This window comes from Neomonachus schauinslandi, chromosome 6 (assembly GCF_002201575.2).
Source record: "Neomonachus schauinslandi chromosome 6, ASM220157v2, whole genome shotgun sequence".
In the NCBI taxonomy this organism is placed as follows: Eukaryota; Metazoa; Chordata; class Mammalia; order Carnivora; family Phocidae; genus Neomonachus; species Neomonachus schauinslandi.
This window is the reverse complement of record NC_058408.1, coordinates 77309841-77329753: the sequence shown is the minus strand read 5'-3', so window position 1 is coordinate 77329753 and position 19913 is coordinate 77309841. Positions and strand designations below refer to the sequence as shown.

At 42.6% G+C, this 19913-nt stretch overlaps 1 protein-coding gene across 1 annotated transcript; it reads right to left on the bottom strand.

Moving 5' to 3' along the window:
* Positions 1 to 10899: 10899 nt before the first annotated feature.
* LOC110586050 (interferon-induced protein with tetratricopeptide repeats 2-like) lies at positions 10900 to 19391 on the bottom strand. The gene is made up of 2 exons (XM_021696207.1): positions 19254 to 19391; positions 10900 to 14250 (listed from the first exon to the last, which is right to left on the bottom strand). Exons 1-2 carry the CDS (start codon positions 19256 to 19258, stop codon positions 12846 to 12848), a joined length of 1410 nt encoding a protein of 469 aa, XP_021551882.1. The 5' UTR covers positions 19259 to 19391; the 3' UTR covers positions 10900 to 12845.
* Positions 19392 to 19913: the final 522 nt, after the last annotated feature.

The following is a 19913-nucleotide window of genomic DNA, read 5'->3' as shown; positions in this document are numbered from 1 at the left end:
CTTTAATTTTGATGTAGTCCCAATGGTTTATTTTTGCTTTTCTTTCCCTTGCATTAGGAGACATATCAAGAAAATGTTTCTATGGCCCATGTCAGAGAAATTACTGCCTTTGCTCTCTTCTAGGATTTTTATGGTTTCAGGTCTCACATTTAAGTCTTTAACCCATTTTGAGTTTATTTTTGTATATAGTGTAAGTAGGTGGTCCAGCTTATTCTTTTGTAAGTAGCTATCCACTTTTCCCAGCACCATTTGTTGAAGAAACTGTCTTTTCCCCATTGTATATTCTTGCCTCTTTTGTTATAGATTAATTGACCATATAATTGTGGATTTATTTCTGGGGTCTCTATTCTGTTCCATTGTTCTATGTGTCTATTTTTGTGCCAGTACCATACTCTTTGGATTACTATAGATTTATAGTAGATCTTAAAATCTGGTATTGTGGTACCTCCAGCTTTGTTCTTTCTCAGGATTGTTTTGGGTCTTTGGGGTCTTTTGTGGTTCCACACAAATTTTAGTAATATTTGTTTTAGTTTTGTGAAAAATGCTGTTGTGGAGGGACGCCTGGGTGGTGTCTGCCTTCGGCTCAGGTCATGATCCTAGGGGCCTGGGATAGAGCCTGGTGTCAGGCTCCCTGTTTAGCGGGGAGTCTGCTTCTCCCTCTACCCCTCCCCTGTTCGTGTTCTCCCTCCCTCCCTCTTGCCCCCCCAAATAAATAAATAAAATCTTCAAAAAAAAAAAAAAGAAAAATGCTGTTGGTATTTTGATAGGGATTGCATCGAATCTGTAGATTGCTTTGGGTAAGGTGGACATTTTAACAATGTTAATTCTTCCAATCCATGAGCATATAATGTCTTTCCATTTGTGTCATCTTCAATTTCTTTCACTAGTGTTTTGTAGTTTTCAGAGTACAGGACTTTCACCTCTTTGGTTAAGTTTATTCCTAGGTATTTTATTCTTTTTGGTGCAATTATAGATGGTGTTTTTTTTTTTTTATTTCCCTTTCTGCTACTTTGTTCTTTGTGTATAGAAATGCCACCTATTTCTATATTAATTTTGTATCCTGCCACTTTACTGAATTTGTTTATTACTTCTAGTAGTTTTTTGGTGGAGTCTTTAGGATTTCCTGCATATAGTATCATGTCATCTGCAAATAGTGACAGTTTAACTTCTTCTTACCAACATGGATGCTTCTTATTTCTTTTACTTGTCTGATTGCTGTGGCTAGGACTTTCAGTATCATGTTGAGTAAAAGTGGTGAGAGTGGACATCCTTGTCTTGTTCCTGACCTTAGAGGAAGAGCTCTCAGTTCTTCACCATTAAGTATGACGTAAGCAAGCTGTGGGTTTTTCATATATGACCTTTACTATGTTAAGGTATATTCCTTCTAAACACACTTTATTGAGAGTTTTTATCATGCATGGATGTTGAATCTTGCAAATGCTTTTTCTGCATCTGTTGAGATGGTCAGATGATTTCTATCCTTCATTTTATTGATGCGGTGTATGGTGTTAATTGATTTCTGAGTACTGAGCCATCCCTGCATCCCTGGAATAACTTCCACCAGATCATGGTGAGTGATCTTTTTAATGTATTGTTGTAGGCAGTTTGCTAATATTTTGTTGAGGATTCTTGCTTCTATGTTCATAAGGGATATTGGCCTATAGTTTTCTGTTTTTGTGGTGTCTTTGGTTGTGGTGTCAGGGTAATGCTGGCCTCATAGAATATATTTGGAAGCATTGCTTCCTCTTCTATTTTTGGGAATAGCTTGAGGGGAATAAGTATTAACTCTTCATTAAATGTCTGGTAGAATTCCCCTGTGAGTCCATCTGGTCCTAGACTTTTATTTTTTGGTAGTTTCTGATTACCAATTCAATTTTGTTACTTGTAATTGATCTGTTCAGATTTTCTATTTCTTCCTGGTTCAGTTTTGGAAGATTGTATGTTTCTAGGAATTTATCCATTTCTTCTCGGTTGTCCAGTTTGTTAGCATATAATTTTTCATAGTCTTCTCTTATATTCCTTTGTATTTCTGTGGTGTCAGTCGTTACTTCTCTCTCATTTCTGATTTTATTTGGGTCCTTTCTCTTTTTTTTCTTGATAGGTCTGGCTGACTGTTTGTCAATTTTGTTACCTTCTCAAAGAACCAGCTCTTCATTTTATTGATTTTCTCTATTGTTGTTTTAGTCTTTGTGTCATTTATTTCTGCTTTGATTTTTATTATTTCCTTTCTTCTACTCACTTTGGCCTTTCTTCTTTTTCTAGTTCCTTTAGGTGTAAGGTTAGATTCTTTATTTGAGTTTTTTCTTGTTTCTTGAGGTAGGCCTGTATCTCTATATACTTCCCTCTTAGAACCACTTTTACTGTCCCCCAAAGATTTTGGACCATTGTGTTTTCATTTTCATTTGTCTCCATGTACTTTTTAAATTTCTTCTTTGATTTCTTTGTTGACCCATTCGTTGTTTAGTGTCATATTGTTTAGTCTCCATGTGTTTGTGGTTTTTCCAGTTTTTTTCTTGTGATTGATTTCTAGTCTCATACCACTGTGGTTGGAAAAGATGCGTGGTATGATTTCAGTCTTCTTAAATTGATTGAGGCTTGGGCGCCTGGGTGGCTCAGTTGGTTAAGCGACTGCCTTCGGCTCAGGTCATGATCCTGGAGTCCCTGGATCGAGTCCCACATCGGGCTCCCTGCTCAGCAAGGAGACTGCTTCTCCCTCTGACCCTCCCCCCTCTCATGTGCTCTCTCTCTCTCATTCTCTCTTTCTCAAATAAATAAAAATCTTTAAAAAAAATTGATTGAGGCTTGTTTAATGGCCTTATATGTGATTTATTCTGGAGAATGTTCCATGAACACTTGAAAAGAATGTGTGTTCTGTTGTTTTTGGAGGAATGTTCTGTATATACCTATTATGCCCATGTGATCCAATGTGTCATTCAAAGACATTGTTTCTTTATTGATTTTCTGTCTGGATGATCTATACTTTGATGTAAGTGGGTGTATCACCATCAATTTCTCTCTTTATGTCCATTCATATTTGTTTTATGTATTTAGGTGCTCCAGTGTTGGGTGTGTAGATGTTTACAATTGTTATATCCTTCTGTTGAATTGATCCTTTTATCATTATGTAATGCCCTTCTTTGTCTTGTTACAATCTGTGTTTTTTTTGTTGTTGCTGTTTGTTTCTTTGGGGGTTTTTTTTTTAGTCTTTATTTTAAAGTTTGTTTTGTCTGATATAAGTATTGCTACCTTGGCTTTTTCCTCCTTCCATTTTCATGGTGAATGTTTTTCCATCCCTTCCTTTTCAGTCTGTATGTGTTTTTAGGTCTGAGGTGAGTCTCTTATAGGTAGCATAGGTGAGTCTTGTTTTTTATCTATTCTACCATCCTATGTCTTTTGATTGGCGCATTTACGTTTAAGTAATTTCTACACCCAACATAGGACTTAAACTGATGACCCTGAGGTTAAGAATCACATGCTGTACTGACTGAGCCAGCCAGGTGCCCCTAAGCTATTTACATTTAAGTAATTATTGACAGGTCTGTACTTATTGCCATTTTAAAATTTGTTTTCTGGGTGTTTTGTAGGTTTTCTTTATTCCTTCTTCTCTTGCTCTTTCTTTGTGGATGATGAGTTTCTATAGTGTTATGTTTGGCTGTCTTTCCTTTATTTTTTGTGTATCTATCACAGTTTTTGGGTTTGTGGTTACCATGAAGTTCATATATAACCCATCCTAAGTAAATAGCAGTCTATATTAATTTGATGGTCATTTAAGTTCAAACACATTCTAAAAAAAACACAAAAAACAAAAGAAAAAAGAAAAAACCACTTTTTTTCTTTTTCTTTATCACCTTTTCTTCCCCTTTTCTTCCCTTTTCTACATTTTATGTATATGTTGTCATGTTTTACATCTTTTAATCATAATTTTCTTATGTCTAATCATGGCCATTTCTTTTCCACTCAAAGAAGTCTCTTTAACATTTCCTGTTATGCTGGTTTAGTGGTGATAAACTCCTTTATCTTTTTGTCTGGGAAACTCTTTATCTCACTTTCAAATCTGTATGATAACCTTGCCGGGTAGAGTATTCTTGGTTGTAGGTTTTTCCTTTCAGCACTTCGAATATATCATGCCACTCCTTTCTGGCCTGCAAAACTTCTGCTGAAAAATCAGCTGATAGCCTTATAGGTTATCCCTTGTAGGTAACTTTTTGTTTCTGTCCAGCTGCTTTTAAGATTCTCTTTTTATCTTTAACTTTTGACATTTTAATTATTATATAAGGTGGTGTGGACCTTCTTGGGTTCATCTTGTTTGGAACTCTCTGTGCTTCTTGGACTTGGATGTCTATTTCCTTCTCTAGGTTAGGGAAGTTTTCTGTTATTATTTCTTCAAGTAAGTTTTCATACCTTTCTCTCTCAATTCTTCTGGGACTGCTATAATGTGAAAATTTGTTTACTTGATATTGTCCAAGAGATCTCTTCATTTATCCTCATTTTTTAAAATTTGTTTTGCTGTGCAGCTTGTGTGTTCTCCATTACTCTGTGTTCCAGATGGCTGATACACTCTTCTGCATACACTCTCATCTACTGCTGATTCTCTCTGGTGTGTTTTATATTTCAGTTCTTGTATTCTTCAGCTCTGACTGGTTCTTTTTAATATTTTCTGTCTTTTTATTGAAGATCTCACTGAGTTCTTCCACTCTTTTCTCCAGCCCAGTGAGCGTCTACACAATAATTACTTTAAATTCTTTATCAGGTGGGATACTAGCTGGCTCAGTCAGTAGAGCATGTGACCCTCAATATCAGGGTCATGAGTTTAAGCCCCCATGTTGGAGCTACTTAAAAGAATTAAAAAAAATTCTTTATCAGGTGTGTTTCTTATCCCTGTTTCACCTAGTTCTTTTTCTGAGATTATTTTCTTGTTCTTCTTTTTTTTTTTTTCTTTTTTGGAGCATATCCCTCAGTCTCCCCATTTTGCTTGACCTTCTGTGTTTATTACTGTGGATTAGGTGGAATGGCTACTTCTCCTAAACTTGAAGGAGTCGTCCTGTGAATGGTGTCCCCTCTGTAGATTGTGTTCTTGGTGTCTTTTGCTGGCTGTCTGGAGCTGTGGCTGTATATGCTAGTCATTGTTTTAAACAGTGCCTTTTTAGAAATGTCAGTCAGAGAAAGGCAAATACCGTATGATTTCACTCATATGTGGAATTTAAGATGAATATAGGGGAAGGGAAAGAAAAATAAAATAAGATAAACACAGAGAGGGAGGCAAACCATAAGAGACTCCTAACTATGGAGAACAAACAGTGTTGCCGGAGGGGAGGAGGATGGGGGGAATGAGCTAAAAGGGTGTTGGGCATTAAGTAGGGCACGTGTTGGGATGAGCACTGGGTGTTGTATGTAAGTGATGAATCACTAAGTTCCACTCCTGAAGCCAATATTACACTGTATGCCAATGAATTTAACATTGAATTTAAATAAAATCTTGGAAGGAAAAAAATAAACAGTGGTTTTCTACAGAGAGAAGAAAATAATGATACTACTACTACTAATAATGATAGAAAAAGAAAAGAAGAAAAGGAGAAAAAAGCAGAAAAGAAAAAAATGAATGAGGAGAATAAAACAAAACCAAAAAGAACACAAATTAAAACAAGACAAGACAGGGGCGCCTGGGTGGCTCAGTCGTTAAGCGTCTGCCTTCTGCTCAGGTCATGGTCCCAGGGTCCTGGGATCGAGCCCCGCATCGCGCTCCCTGCTCCGCGGGAAGCCTGCTTCTCCCTCTCCCACTCCTGCTGCTTGTGTTCCCTCTCTCGCTGTGTCTCTCTCTGTCAAATAAATAAAATCTTTAAAAAAAAAAACACAAAACACAAGACAAGACAAATTTTTAAAAATTAAAAAGTAAGATAAAATAAAAATTAAGAAAAAGGTTGTAATTAAAACCAAAACAAAACAAACAAAGAAAAAATACCCATGGCTTATTTTCTGTCTCCCAGCACCACAGAGGTTATTGTGGGCTTGTGGACACTGGGCTTGCTGAGTTAAAAGCCCTCTGTGGATCCTGGACCCACCACTTACAGCATCCAGACCCTGTTCCAGTCTGGGCTTTTAAGGTGGAGGGGGACAGTTCTTTGGCTTTTAAAACTCTGGCTTTTTTTCTGTCTCACTGAGACCAGGGCTGGCGTGGGCTTGTGGACCCAGGGCTTGTTGAGGTTGCAAACTCTGTGACAGCTGGACCTGCCTATGATGGTGTCCAGTCTCTGCTCCAATCTAGGCTTCAAGGTAGAGTGGGAACGTAACAGTCCCTCTGCCCCAGAGAGGGTTCCCACAGCTCCTCTGCTCCTGGGTCGAGTTCTCCCCTTGTCTCTTTCATATGTTAGTTGCTCTTTTAAACCGCATCCTTTTTTCTGTGTCCCAGGACAGAGGGATGCATTCTCCATTCTCCGTCCCTCAGTATCTCCCTCCCCACTGCCACTGACAGCGTGGGTGCCCTCCCCTGCAGGGTCTCTTGCTGTTCTCTTGCCATTCTCCCTGCCTTTGGTTATTCAGTAGCTCTTCAATCAGCCCTCAGTACTTCAGGGGAAATTGTTCTATCAATAGGTGTAATTCGTGTTCTGGTGGAGGAAGGGAGTTCAGGGTCTTCCTACATTGCCATCTTGGACCCGACTCCTGGGAACTCCTGGAAACTGCATTTTTAATACAGCCTGCAGGAGATTCTGATACAGGGGTTTCTGGGACCACACAATGTGAAAGACTATCCAGAAATATTTTGTAAAAAGTAGTTTCTTGCAGTAAATTTACTTGTGGGGGACAATTTGCAACAGGAGACCTGGATGAATTTTGCGTGGTCAGTTTACTAGCTGTGGGATGATCCATGAGTCAAATCACTGAGTCTGAATTTCCTTTTTTTGCCCCACACCGAATACAGGATGCCAAGCACCGGAGTGCAGTTTAGATCTGTGAGGCCTAAGGCCATCCTTTAGTTTTCCCAGCTGTAAAATGGGAATAGTAACCCATGTAATATTGTTTAATGGCTATCTCATAAATTCATGTATTTATGCTTCAAGCTCTGAAGGACTGATAGTATCCTGAGATTTTTTTTTAATTTTTATAAAACTTCTAGCCATGATGTATATAATCATAAAAACCTAGGGAGTATAGTTTTCATGGTTGATTTGATGAAAGAGTGGTCAGGTAGATAGGTGAAAGGCTCCTTCCATTCTTGAAGCTACAGAAAGCAGAGACTCTTGTGTAGCAAAACTGACATATGTTTTTCCCAACAACAGGAGTATCATGAGCTATTTTGAGTCCCGAGATGATTGTTTTATCTAGTGAGAGGAACCTGCAACTTGGAAAAGTCTGTAATTCTGATTGGTTCTCTTACTTCACAGTTTGTTATCCTGGTCATCACAAAGTGACATACCTTTATAAATGGTACAAATACTTGTGGTACTATAAGTGGTATAAATACTACCCTTAGACCGAGGTAAGAGGGGCCCCTGGCTTTGGCCCTGTGCTTTAGAGGGTCCCGCATTTCATAGACACACACAAAAATGTAAATTTTTAAAAGAAGACGTGGTGTCTCCGCTGCTCAGAATCTGGCGCTTAACCCTATAGCAGAGCAGGACTTGCACAACCTAAACATCCAGCCCAGGGGAAATGTATCACTGTGTCTTACCTTCTTTGCTCAAAGAGGAAGGAAGTTGTATTGTGCAAATGTCTCATGTTGGGAGGGTGCTGATTTGAGAGACACACACAGGTTTGGATTGCAGGGAGGAGCTGAGCAACAGAAGTGGTTAGATTAGGGAAAAGGCAAATTTATCCACCTGGTCAAAGCCTTCCTTTCAGCCCAAATGAAGAATTATTTTCCAGTACACTAGTACAAGTCGCCCCTCTTCATGCTTCTCTTCTTATTCTAATTCCTGGCTCAAGAAGCACTCATGAATCAGTAGAGTATTTGCAACAATTGCATATGGTGGTCAAATAACATTCTGCAAATTAAGAAATTCACAGTCCTCTTAAACCTGTGAGCATGTAGATTTAGATTTCTACATGGAGTCAAATTTCCTTCTGCATTTGGACTCTTCTTTGGAGCCAGTTTGCCCATGAATGGTTGTTCGGTACCAGTGTTTAAAGATAAAATGATATAGGACCTGATTTTCATACCCATACTCTACTCAGACAATAGGATACGGGAGGTCTCCAACCTATCTGTTGAGTACAAAAGCAGTAACAATATTTTAAATGCTAGTAATAAGAAGGGTACAATACAGTGAAAACAAACCTAGAGGTTAAAAATAGAAGGCAACAGAAGAGCTAGCTTTCTTTATATTCATTTGGAACAAGAGTCAATTCATCAGTTGATTAATCTACTTTTTGGCTATTATGAGATTTTTAATAGTTACATCGACATGTAATCTATATACCGTGCAGTTTACACACTTAAAGGGTCCAATTCAATAGCTTTCAGCATTTCACAGAGCTGGGCAACCATCACCACAGTTAATTTTAGAAGATTCTCATTAGTCCCAAAAGAAAATTCCATGCCCCTTTGCTGTCACCTATGATCCTGCCACTCACCCCAGCCCTAGGCAACCACTATCTACTGTCTATCTCTATAGATTTGCCTTTTCTGAGCATTTCATATTAATAGACCTTTTGTGATTGGCTCCTATCATTTAGCATAATGTTTTCAAGGTTTATCTATATTGTAGTGTGTATCAGTGCTACATTTCTTTGGAATAAATATAATAAGTACTACACTTATTTATACTGCTGAGTAATATTCCACTGTGTGACTATCCCTTATTTAATAGGTCAATTCATCAGTTGAAGAATCTACTTTTTTTCTTTTTTTTAATATTTTATTTTTTTATTTGAGAGAGAGAGAGTGAGAGAGAGCACAAGCAGGGGGAGGGGCAGAGAGAGAGGGAGAAGCAGACTCGAGCCTGGTGCGGGGCTCAATCCCAGGACCCTGAGATCACCACCTGAGTGGAAGTCAGATACTTAACCAACTGAGATGGCCCCTTAGTGAGTCTACTTTTTGCCTATTATAAATAATGCTGCTATGAACGTTCACATATAAGTTGATAGGAACATGTTTTCCTTTCTCTTGGGTATATACCTAGGAGTGGCATCGCCGGGCCATACAGTAACACTATGTTTAACCATTTGAGGAGCTTCCGAACTGTTTGTGAGTCCCTGCGCCGTGTTATATGAAGAATTTTAGTTGGTTTCCCTCTTGCAGCCTCCCAGGAAGGTACAGATCACCAGCAAGAAGCAGTTGTACTGTAAACCAGAAGGAAAGTTTCTTACTTATTAGTCAAACCAAATGACTCCCTTCCCAAAACTAGGTGCTGGGGGAGATGGTGGAGGAAGGGTGGGGAGACAGGAACACATGGTCTCTGGGGAACCCACATTTCCCAGGTTGGCATCCGAGGTTGATTGTGCACATGTTGCACTGGGTGCAGATTGTGAAAGTCAGTTGACAGGAAGTAGGAAGAAAGATAAACATGGATCATCACTCGAGGTCTGCTGCCCCTGGGGACTGTGTCTAAGCTCTGTGGTAAAAGGGGCTACGGGCAGAAGCTGATGAATCTTTCACTGAGGACTCTGAGGCTGGTACTCAGTACTACTTGGCACCCAGCCAGACGAGAGAAATTCTCCTTACTCCTTCACGGTCACTAACGTATTTGAGAACATCTTTGCCAGGGTATCAGGACTCTCAAGGTGGCAATCGGATGTAGAGAATGATGAGACATATTGAAGCAGTTTTGTGGGCAGAGGACATTAGTGCGTATGGGTGCCTGAGGAGACACGTAACAGATGCAATCGGGTCATTCTGACGGACTTGTTCATCAACACCCAGGACATGCCTACCAGGGGCTTGTTATTTTCCTGGGTGGGTATCTGAGGGGAGTCAAATGTCATGCACTGAGAAATGACGCTAAGAGCCAGGGAATGACGAGTCAGCCCAGGTAACGTGGCTCCATTCATTGTCCCTGGATAGTGAGATTTCAGGAAACATGAGCTATAAACATAGTTTTGTTTATTGTTTTCTAATCATTTCCAAGGGCTTTACGTCCTCAAATAGAAATTGAGTGTACTATGTCATCTGTCTCCTCCCTATTCTTTCCACCTTCTTCCTTTCAGGAACCTGTTCTAGCAAGGGTTTTGCTGCATGGGCAAGATTGTGTACACCTGGTGGGCCTTCTTCAGCACTCTGCAGGGGCTAGTGGTCCTCTCGCAAGGTCAGTGTTCCTGCCTCTCTACCTTCCATTCAGAACACCCCTGGTTTTCCTCCCCAGGCACCAGATCCAATAAAAAGGAAGCTAAACCTTTCCCTAAGATGTACGCTAGTCCAATTCAGTCCGATGGAATGAGTTTACCTTTTCAGCTGGTGTAAATCTTATTTTCCGTCGAGACCTCTCAGAAAACAAGAGAGACTTCGGGGCTGTTTGTCTCTTTCTATTCTTTAATTAATAGGAAAAAACTCTCCAACATGCGTTTGGATCGCCTCCAGAGTGGGGCATATAACAGAATGGGCGACACTTCTTCATTCTCATAATGGAGGTCAGAAGAGGAGATAGAATGCAGATGGAAACACATGGTGTTAACAAGATGTAACAGAGAGGAGAAACAGTCCACCCACTGTCCGAGTGTGGGGGCGGGGGGTTTGTGTGCATGGCGGTGCACGGTGGTGGGCGTCAGGGTATAAGCTAGAGTCCTGGATTCTTAAGGCTTAGAGAAAAAAAAAAGTCTGTTCCACTCAGTGGTTATAATGTTAGACCAGTCTGGGTTATATGGAGCCAGTTTGCTACCAATAAAACATTTCATTAAGCAGTAGCTGGGTCTAGAAGACTTATGGTGCAGCAAAATTTCAAAAAAAAAACCCAGGACACTCCTTTGTGTTCCATCACCTCTAAGTTATTTATTCATTAAATCTATGGCTTTTTTCAGGAATCCATACTATGCATACTGCTGATCTCAAGTGCACACAACACAATTTTTAATACAGAAAATAACGTGAGAGCCATTATAGTGGCTGGAATTTTTAACTTAAAAAAAATCTTGAAGTTTATATAATGTTTCATTGCTTAATAAAAATGTTAATATATACTTAAAGTTATTGAAATACATTTCACATATAATACTGTACAAATTTAAGGTTGATTTGATACATTTATATATTGTAATATGATTGTAGCAAAAGTTACTGTAGTGGTAGTTATCACCTTTATCATGTCATATAATTATCATTTCTTTTCTGTGGTGTGAATAATCAAGATCTAGCCTTTTAGCAAGTTTGATGATTACAATACAATATTGTTGTCTATATTCAAGATACTATACTATACCTTAGATCTCCAGGACTTATTTACTAGTTACCTTCAAACAACATCTTTCACACTTCCCCAACCCCCAGCCCCTGGTAACCACTATTTAAATTTAAATTAATCCTAACAGGCAAATATTTTGCAACCCAGAGGATGACTGAGGGTCTGTTTCATGCTGGGTCACCTGAGTCTGTTCGCATTAATCCTGATATCATGGGCCATTCAGTATTTACCTAGAAAACCCCAATCACCCCAAGCAAACCATGAATTTTATGGTTCCCTTGAGGATTTTCAGGGTGAGAAGTTTTATTTCACCTAACGTACAACATGTTCAATTGGGGAAAAAAACTCGCTGTTATTGATGTCATTTCACAAGACCTTTCGCTAGGTCCTTGGTCTCCAAATGAGCCTCTGTTCTGCTGTTTTTCTATTACCTTGGGCCTGGGCTCATCCAAGCATTTCTGAACAAAGCAAGTCTTCATTGTACAAGGAAATTTTCCTAACAGTGGCCAAGAAAATGAGATTTTTCTCCATATGATTACAGTCTACAATGACAACATTCTTCTCACTTTCTCTTTTGTCTACTCAATCCCTGTCCCTACTGGCGTGACATTTATTTTTCCAGACATTTTAAAGAAATGAATTATTTTGCTTTCTAGTGTATTCTACAGAATCCCCCTTTTTATTCTTCATACGCTGTAATACAGGTAGGGCAGAATGGAGGCAAAATCTCCCCATGTGCCTCCTGAAACTCTTGGACCCTGATGGCCTGACCCCATTGCTTGTCTTGGATGTGTTCCTTCTAAACTCAACCTGTTCTCTGTTCTCTTTTTTTCAAACTATGTTCCCACCTCAGTCAATGGGACAACTGAACTCAGGTTGTATAGGACAGTCTAGATTGAGGACTGTCTGGGGAGGAAGCGGAAGTGAGGGAGAGGAGATACCCAGTCCTATGGAGGCTTTGGTCCCCTGGCCTTTGAATGGACACAGCACATTAGCGTCTATGCAGGGCCAAACTGTGTAAGATCTAAAATGACTCCAAGGGTGGAAAAACATTGCAAAACGGACCACACTGTTACAGATGTGAGGGATCCAGCTGCTTTATATAAACCTAGAGACAAACCCAAGGCATCACCGCACGGAGGATGACTAAGGGAATGTCACAATGCAAACTGCTCCCAAGAGGTCAATTGGGAAGTAGCCCCCTAACCAAGCCCTGGGACCCTCTCGGCTCCAGTCTAGTCCCTGTCTCAGAATTCCATGAGCAACTCATGTTTTAACACTCGGCCCAGCAGGTTCCTCCACAAACCTGGTCCAGACCCATGGCCAGCGGCCCAGTCCATGTCTATGCCACGGTGCACGGTGGTGGGCGTCAGGGTGTAAGCTAGAGTCCTGGATTCTTAAGGCTTAGAGAAAAAAAAACCCAGTTGTACCAGTTGCCCAATATCGTGAATACCCACTTGGTGGAGGGGTTTCTGCTCCCTTCCCTCCATCGTCCCACTCACACCATATCCTGATTGCTCATTCCTCGGCAAAAGATGCTGAACAGAGGAAGCTTCCAGAGTCCAAACGCCTCTCAGGGTTTTCCTCTGCTGGCCGCATGTCTCCACTCAGCTCCTGAAGAAACGCCAAGAGGTGCAAAGCTATGGAATCGGCTTCATTTTTAGAAAGCCTGATACAGGCAATTTTTTGCAGCTTATTTTTCATCTTTTCTTTCTCCTTTGATTCCAGGTCGATTTTCACACCCTGTATGAAATGATGGATGGCCTTGTCTTCACTCTTCATATGATACAGCTGGAAGTTGCCATAGCGCAGATGGAGCACCTGTCTGGCCCCAGGAGAAAGCGCTTTGCTGAATTCTTTTTGGAAGTAATGCTCCGCGTGGTCATACTGGCTTGCCTGCGCATAGAGGCAGGCCAGGTAGGAGCAGACACAGGGGAAGTCTGCATTGGCCTCATCCACTCTCTTTAAATGATGCACAGCTTGTCCTATGGCTTCCTGTAACTTCTCCCTGTTCCTGCACATCTCATTCTTTCCTGTGCCCTGGAGCATCTCGAGGACTTTTGTCCTGCAGAGGCAGCCGATATGCCAGTGCAGGGAGGCATTGTTCGGCATGCCTTCTAGAGCCTTTCTCAGCAGCTCTATAGCTTTGTCCAGCGCTCCTTTTCTCTGATACAATTTTGCTGCTGCGCAGAGCACATCTGTTGAGCACGGGGCTCCCTTCAGGGCCTCCTCCACGAGCCTGTCTCCTTCCCCCTCTTCGTTCATCTTCTGAAGTTTCAGAGCCAAGAGGACTTTGGCATACTGGTTGTTGGGATTCAGCCGGATGGCCTGCCGCAGAGGGTCGATGGGATTCTGAGGCTGCAGCCAGGTATCCAGACGGTAGCTCGCGATGGCCAGTCCGGAGGCGAACTCCGGGTTCTTGGGCTCCTTTTCCAGAGCTTTCTCAAAGCACACCTTGGCCCTCTCGTGGTGCCTCCCTCCACACTGTAAGCGGGCCCACCCCTCCTCGAAGTCCAGCGCAGGACTCTCCATTCTGTAGGGGCTGCGAGACTTCTCACAGACCCGTCTCACCTTGTCGACGTACATCTGAGCATCTGCGTGTCTGCCCAGGTGATAGTAGACCCAGGCGTAGTTACCCCAGGTGACCAGACTTCGGGTTTCCGCTTGATCCGGGTGCTCCCGCTGGATCAGCTCCTCCGCCTGGCGCAGGCGCTCCAGCGCCGCCTCGCTGTGGCCGCGCTGCTGCTCTATGTAGGCCAGTAGGTTGAACATCGTGGTTCTGAATTCGTTGTCCTGAAACTCCGTGGCGTTACACACCTTGTCTTCGAAATCATCCAGGGACTTTCCCGGCTCCACCAAGTTCCAGGTGAAATGGCATTTCAGTTGCCGTAGGCAATTCTCCAAGGCGGTCCTGGTGCTCTCACTGGAGGGCAAAACAGAAAGAGGCACGCTTTCAGACACAGCGCAGATTCCCCAGGCAAGAAGCGGGGAGCATGGCAAGTATGAATCTCTTCCTCCTCCTCCTCCTCCTCCCCGACGGTGTTCACCCCAACCAGAAAAGAACACTATTTCCTTTTCGTTTCTTTTCTATATTTTGGCGTATGCATGAAGTGCACGGGACGCAGGGTTGGTGACTGTGGGCGGCAGAAGCATTAGGGAGAGGGCTGGGGTGGGGCTGGGGTTCCCTGAATAGGGCGGTTTGTGTCAGGTCGGGCTGGCCCTCTGCTGTCTGCCCTGAGGGCCTGTGCAGGGGCAGACACATCTGGGGGAACGGATTTCAACGGAGGGTTGACTTCATGCAGCTTTTTGTTTTTAAAGATTTTATGAAAGAGACAGAGAGAGCATGAGCAGGGGAGGGGCAGAGGGAGAGAGAGAGGGAGAAGCAGACTCCCTGCTGAGTGTGGAGCCCAAGGAATGGGAGGGGGGGCCCTCCACGTGGGGCTCGATCCCAGGGCCCTGAGATCATGACCTGAGCCTGAGCCACAGTCACACGCTGAACCGACTGGGCCACCCAGGTGCCCCTGACTTGATGCAGTTTTTTGTTTTTTTTTTTTTTAAGATTTTATTTATTTATTTGACAGAGAGAGAGATAGCGACAGCAGGAACACAAGCAGGGCGAGTGGGAGAGGGAGAAGCAGGCTTCCCTCTGAGCAGGGAGCCGGATGCAGGGCTCGATCCCAAGACCCTGGGATCATGACCTGAGCTGAAGGCAGACGCTTAACGACTGAGCCACCCAGGCACCCCAACTTGATGCAGTTTTTAAGAAGAAAGGCCATTTGATTGCTTTGTGTTCCTGTTCTTCATCTTACCTAGCAAATGCTTTCCTAGTTTGAAAATTTTAGCTTTAGAATTGTCTATTCTGTTCATGTCTTGCCAGCTTGATTTTAATCTCATTATCCCTCTGAAATTCAACTGCATTTTGTCTCCTATATTTTTAGTTTCTTAGTTCTCCTTAATCTGTCCTTTTTGCCCTTATTACTTTACACTTCCTGTCTTATTAGTTGAGCTTTCCATATATCCTTAATTGAGTTTCTTTGGTTATCCAAACTTTTTTTTTAAAATCAGATTGGTTTTGTCTTGTCTTTTTATTAATTTGGCATTCTCTGTTCTCCTTTTATCTGAACTTTTCCATTTTAACGGTTTAAATCATATTTCAACAATTCTAAATGCTTACTTATTTCCTCTGCTTTTGTGTTATTCTACCATTTAACTTTATTATCATCGTATATGTTAGCAATGTTTTAAACTTTTATTCTGGAATAAAATATAATCATTTTTTCTCCCCTCCACCCCACTGCTATTTCGTAGACTGGTGATTTCTGTTCTTAACATTTCTCATTTGTGTTGGTCTATTAAAACTTCTGCATTTGTTGCTATAATTATCTTTTTTTTTTTTAAGATTTTATTTATGTATTTGACAGAGAGAGACACAGTGAGAGAGGGAACAGAAGAAGGGGGAGTGGGAGAGGGAGAAGCAGGCTCTCTGCTGAGCAGGGAGCCCGATGCAGGGCTCAATCCCAGGACCCTGGGACCATGACCCGAGCCGAAGGCAGACGCTTAACAACTGAGCCACCCAGGTGCCCTTATAATTATCTTTTGAAATTTTATTTTTCCTCTCCTGTGGTTTGCTTTCACACAGGGTGTTGCAAGTGAAACTATAGGAGGAGGCTCACAAGACAGCTAGCATCTTTTCTCGTGGGAAATGCTCTTTTTCCCTTAAGGTACTCTTGCAATTCTTCTGGGAAGATTTCCCATTCCCTTCAGTGTTGGTTCTTAAAAATCAAATCAAATGAAATAAATTACAAATAAGGGAAACTCACCACACAGAAACCTTATCTTGAATAACTTCAGAGATGAGGTTAAAAATCATTAACTGCCCAAAAATCATTTCTCTGCATTGCCTATGTATTGGAGTCCCTGAAGTGTTGCTTTTTCTCACTTAAAAAATTTTTTTTCATGGCATATATTAATTAGCCCTTTTATGAGGAGCTGATATTGTAAATATTATGGATTCTGACATAGACAAGCAGTAGATATGTGGGAAGTTATGTGGCAAAGACCATCTTTGAAATGCTTGTCCAAATGGAAGATTATATTCCCCATTTTCTTCCTGTTCCCTATCTTTCACTTTTTAGACCCTGCTCCCCAATTTGATGATTAGATCAGGGCTGGGCACCCAAACTCAAGTGGAAGCTGGAAATGGAGCTGGTTGGGGGGTGGGGAGCCAGGTGTCTGGAGTTAGGGAGAGCACCGTGCATGCTGGAGGGCTCTCGGGGGCCATGATCTGACCCATGCCCTGCAGAGAGTGTGACCTGGACGTACATGGAGCAGACAGAGTCTGGGTCCCCCATGCTCTCTGTTGTCCTGTTCTGGCCCTCCCGGGGTTGCTCTAGTCCTATGTGTGGGTCCTGTGAGCCATTCCAGGAACTTTAAATCAGTTCCTGTTCATTTCTGTTACTTGAATCAGATGGAGACTTAACAACCCCAAGTAGAATAAACAGAAGAGAGGAAGGAAAATGGGTAGGAGTTTCTGCTTGGGGTAGGACCCTCTGTCCATTCAAAGTCCCGGACAGGTCTTCGTGAGGAGCCAGGTTGTCTGAGCCTCTTGACATAATATGGTGAATGGGATGGGTGGTGTGTGTATGTGCATGCACAGGCACGCGCGCGCGCGCGCGTGTGTGTGTGAGCCCAGGAGAGTGCCTGGCGTGGTATCTGGCATTGTAATGACAGCAGCCTCCCCTTGAAAAGTTCATGTCCAACCTGATCTATTTTCCTTCTCGGTAAGGTTACATAAGCTTAGCAATAAGCTTTTTAGCAACTTTCTCATTTAATTTTTTTAAAGATTTATTGATTTATTTTAGAGAGATAGTGAGAGCAGGGGGAGGGGTAGAGGGAGAGGGAGAGAGCGAATCTCAAGCAGACTCCCTGTAGGGTGTGGAGCCCGACATGGGGCTTGATCTCACAACCCTGAGATCATGACCTGAGCTGAAATCAAGAGTTGGACGCTTAACTGACTGAGCCACCCAGGCGCCCCGCAACTTTCTCATTTTATAAAAGAAGCAGAGACAGTGAATACAGTTGAAATTATCTCCAACGTATAAAGCACATAGTCAATTGTGCATTTGCAAGACAGAGGCATTTACTATACACACTTAGGTAAAATCCCTTTGAGCAGCCATTCAAAAGTACCCCATTTCACTGGTGATTATGGGCTTTTATTTCCACCAGTAAATCAGAAGCTGGTTCCAGACGCTTGCTTCCTGGACTCAGACTTCTGAGACCTATGCTTCTGATGGCTCTAGAAGTTCCAACTGTTTACACACAGCAATGTCTTGCCTTGCTTCTTGTCTTCATGAAAGCCCCAGTGACACCGCGTACCAGGCTCAGAGCTAATGCTGCCAGTGTCTTAGGGCATTACTCGCACCACTGAGAAACCTGTTAGAAATGCACATCCTTGGACCTCAATTTAGGACTACCAAATCAGAATCTGAAGGGGGGGGGTTGAGCCCAGGAATTGTCTTTAGCAAGCCTTCCAGATAGATCTTATGCATGCTCAGATTTGAAAACCACTGTCTTAGAGCACAGGGCCAATGCCTGGTGACAGTGCCTATAGCCAAGGGATCAAAGAAAATTAAAAAAGAGACTGGTGGGTCTGTGTTATTAAGGGAGAGATTCTAAGAGAAGACCGTGCTAAAGTTATAAGCAATAGGAACAAGGTTTCTAAATATTCTGAGTTACTCTAGAAATAGACATCTGGAGAGATATCAGATCTTTTTCTTTCTTATCAGGAAGACATGCAGAGTAGCAGAAAATATATCGCTTCAAGAAGAGACATCAGGAAGCTTATAGAAGGAGGGCAATGTGTCCTCTAGGAAATGAGAGCTGGGACTGGCGTCCCTGCATGCTGGAGCTCCCCAGACTGAGGCTGAGTCATCTAGTCTGGCCACACCCTCACACTGGACAAAACAGAAAGCGCCCTTCCTACCCTGCTTCCTCGCAGGGCAATCTTAAGTTTCTGGGGTATAAGAGCATTTTAGAGGTAGGGGCTATTTTCTCCAAGCACCCCACCTCCAATTCATACTTCAGAGAGAAGGACTCTAGCCAATCAGTAGCATTTTGGGGTAAAATATATTTCTGTTGAATGAATGGATACATTTTACCAGCCCTAATGCAAATACGAGATGAATGAACACATTAAAAGTAAAATCTAGGGCGCCTGGGTGGCTCAGTTGGTTAAGCGACTGCCTTCGGCTCAGGTCATGATCCTGGAGTCCCGGGATCGAGTCCCGCATCGGGCTCCCTGCTCAGCAGGGAGTCTGCTTCTCCCTCTCCCGCTCCCCCCTCTTGTGCTCTTTCTCTCTCTCACTCTCTCTCTCTCAAATAAATAAATAAAATCTTTTAAAAAAAAATAAAAAAAAATAAAAGTAAAATCTACCTTAGCATGAGCTGGGGTTGCTACCCAGAGTACATTTTAACCCTATCTGCTAAAAACAGATCCTTTGTTAAATAAGAATCTTATTAAAAGCCCCTCGCTTCATCCTTTCAAATAAGAAACAAGAGAGAGACAGTCTACAGGACCCCCCCACCCCCCGCCAGACCCATCTCTAAATGAAGCACCTGCTGGTAAACATCTCTCCCTCTGCCATCCCTTCTTCCCTCCCTCCTCTGGCCCTCAGCTGTCAGCTTCCTCGTGAGAGATGCCCTGAGGAAGCTTGACAGTGTGGGTCCGAAAATCGCAGAAATAAACAAGCCAGCAATAGTGAGACAAATACACGACCTACAGAGAGATCACGGCAAGGCTACCGACAGACAGTAAGGCAAAACAACCAGGCGCTTGTGTTTACGGAGCACGGCTGTGTGGGATTTGCATTCCACAGCAAGTTTGATTGGACATTTTCAACACAATCAGGGCGGGAGAATATTTACCTCATGACTGCAGAGTGCTTCTCAGCTGTTCTGAAAGGCTGCAGTTCAGGCGACAGTGCTCTTCAGAAATCTTCCTCCTCTGCCTCCGAGAGATGCTCAGGAGACCTATATATGGAAGCCTTTCTTGGTTCCTTTGCCTTGTTTACCTGCACTTCGCTTTAGGAAAGAGAAACTGAAACTGGAAATTACAACTAACAGGGCTCTAAGAGGAAATGAATCTTGAGTAAAAGCCGTGCCTATAGCACCCCCGAACCCCCACCCTGTAGTGAGTCAGAACTTCCTCTTTCTGACTGTGGTGATGTCCTAGATCAGCTGACATGGAGGGGGCCCAGCTTGTAGAAGGACGCAGGTACCAAGCACCAAGCACCCTGCCTCATTACTACAATGTTAACCCATCCTCGCTCTGCCCGCCCTTATCACCAGCATGGCCTGCAGACCCCAGTAAGGGGCACATATGGGGTTTTTGTCTGGCACATAATAAGTGCATGCAATTTTTTTTAATAATAATTTATAGCTACAGTCACTAACCAAAGAGACCAGAAGGGAAACTTTTGATGTTGCCTTTTGGAGAGCTTTAGCTCCCCTGACAGTCCACCATCCATCTGTCATGAGCGCTAACGTAAGCCAAACAGCTCCTAACACCTGTACACATTCTGGGCT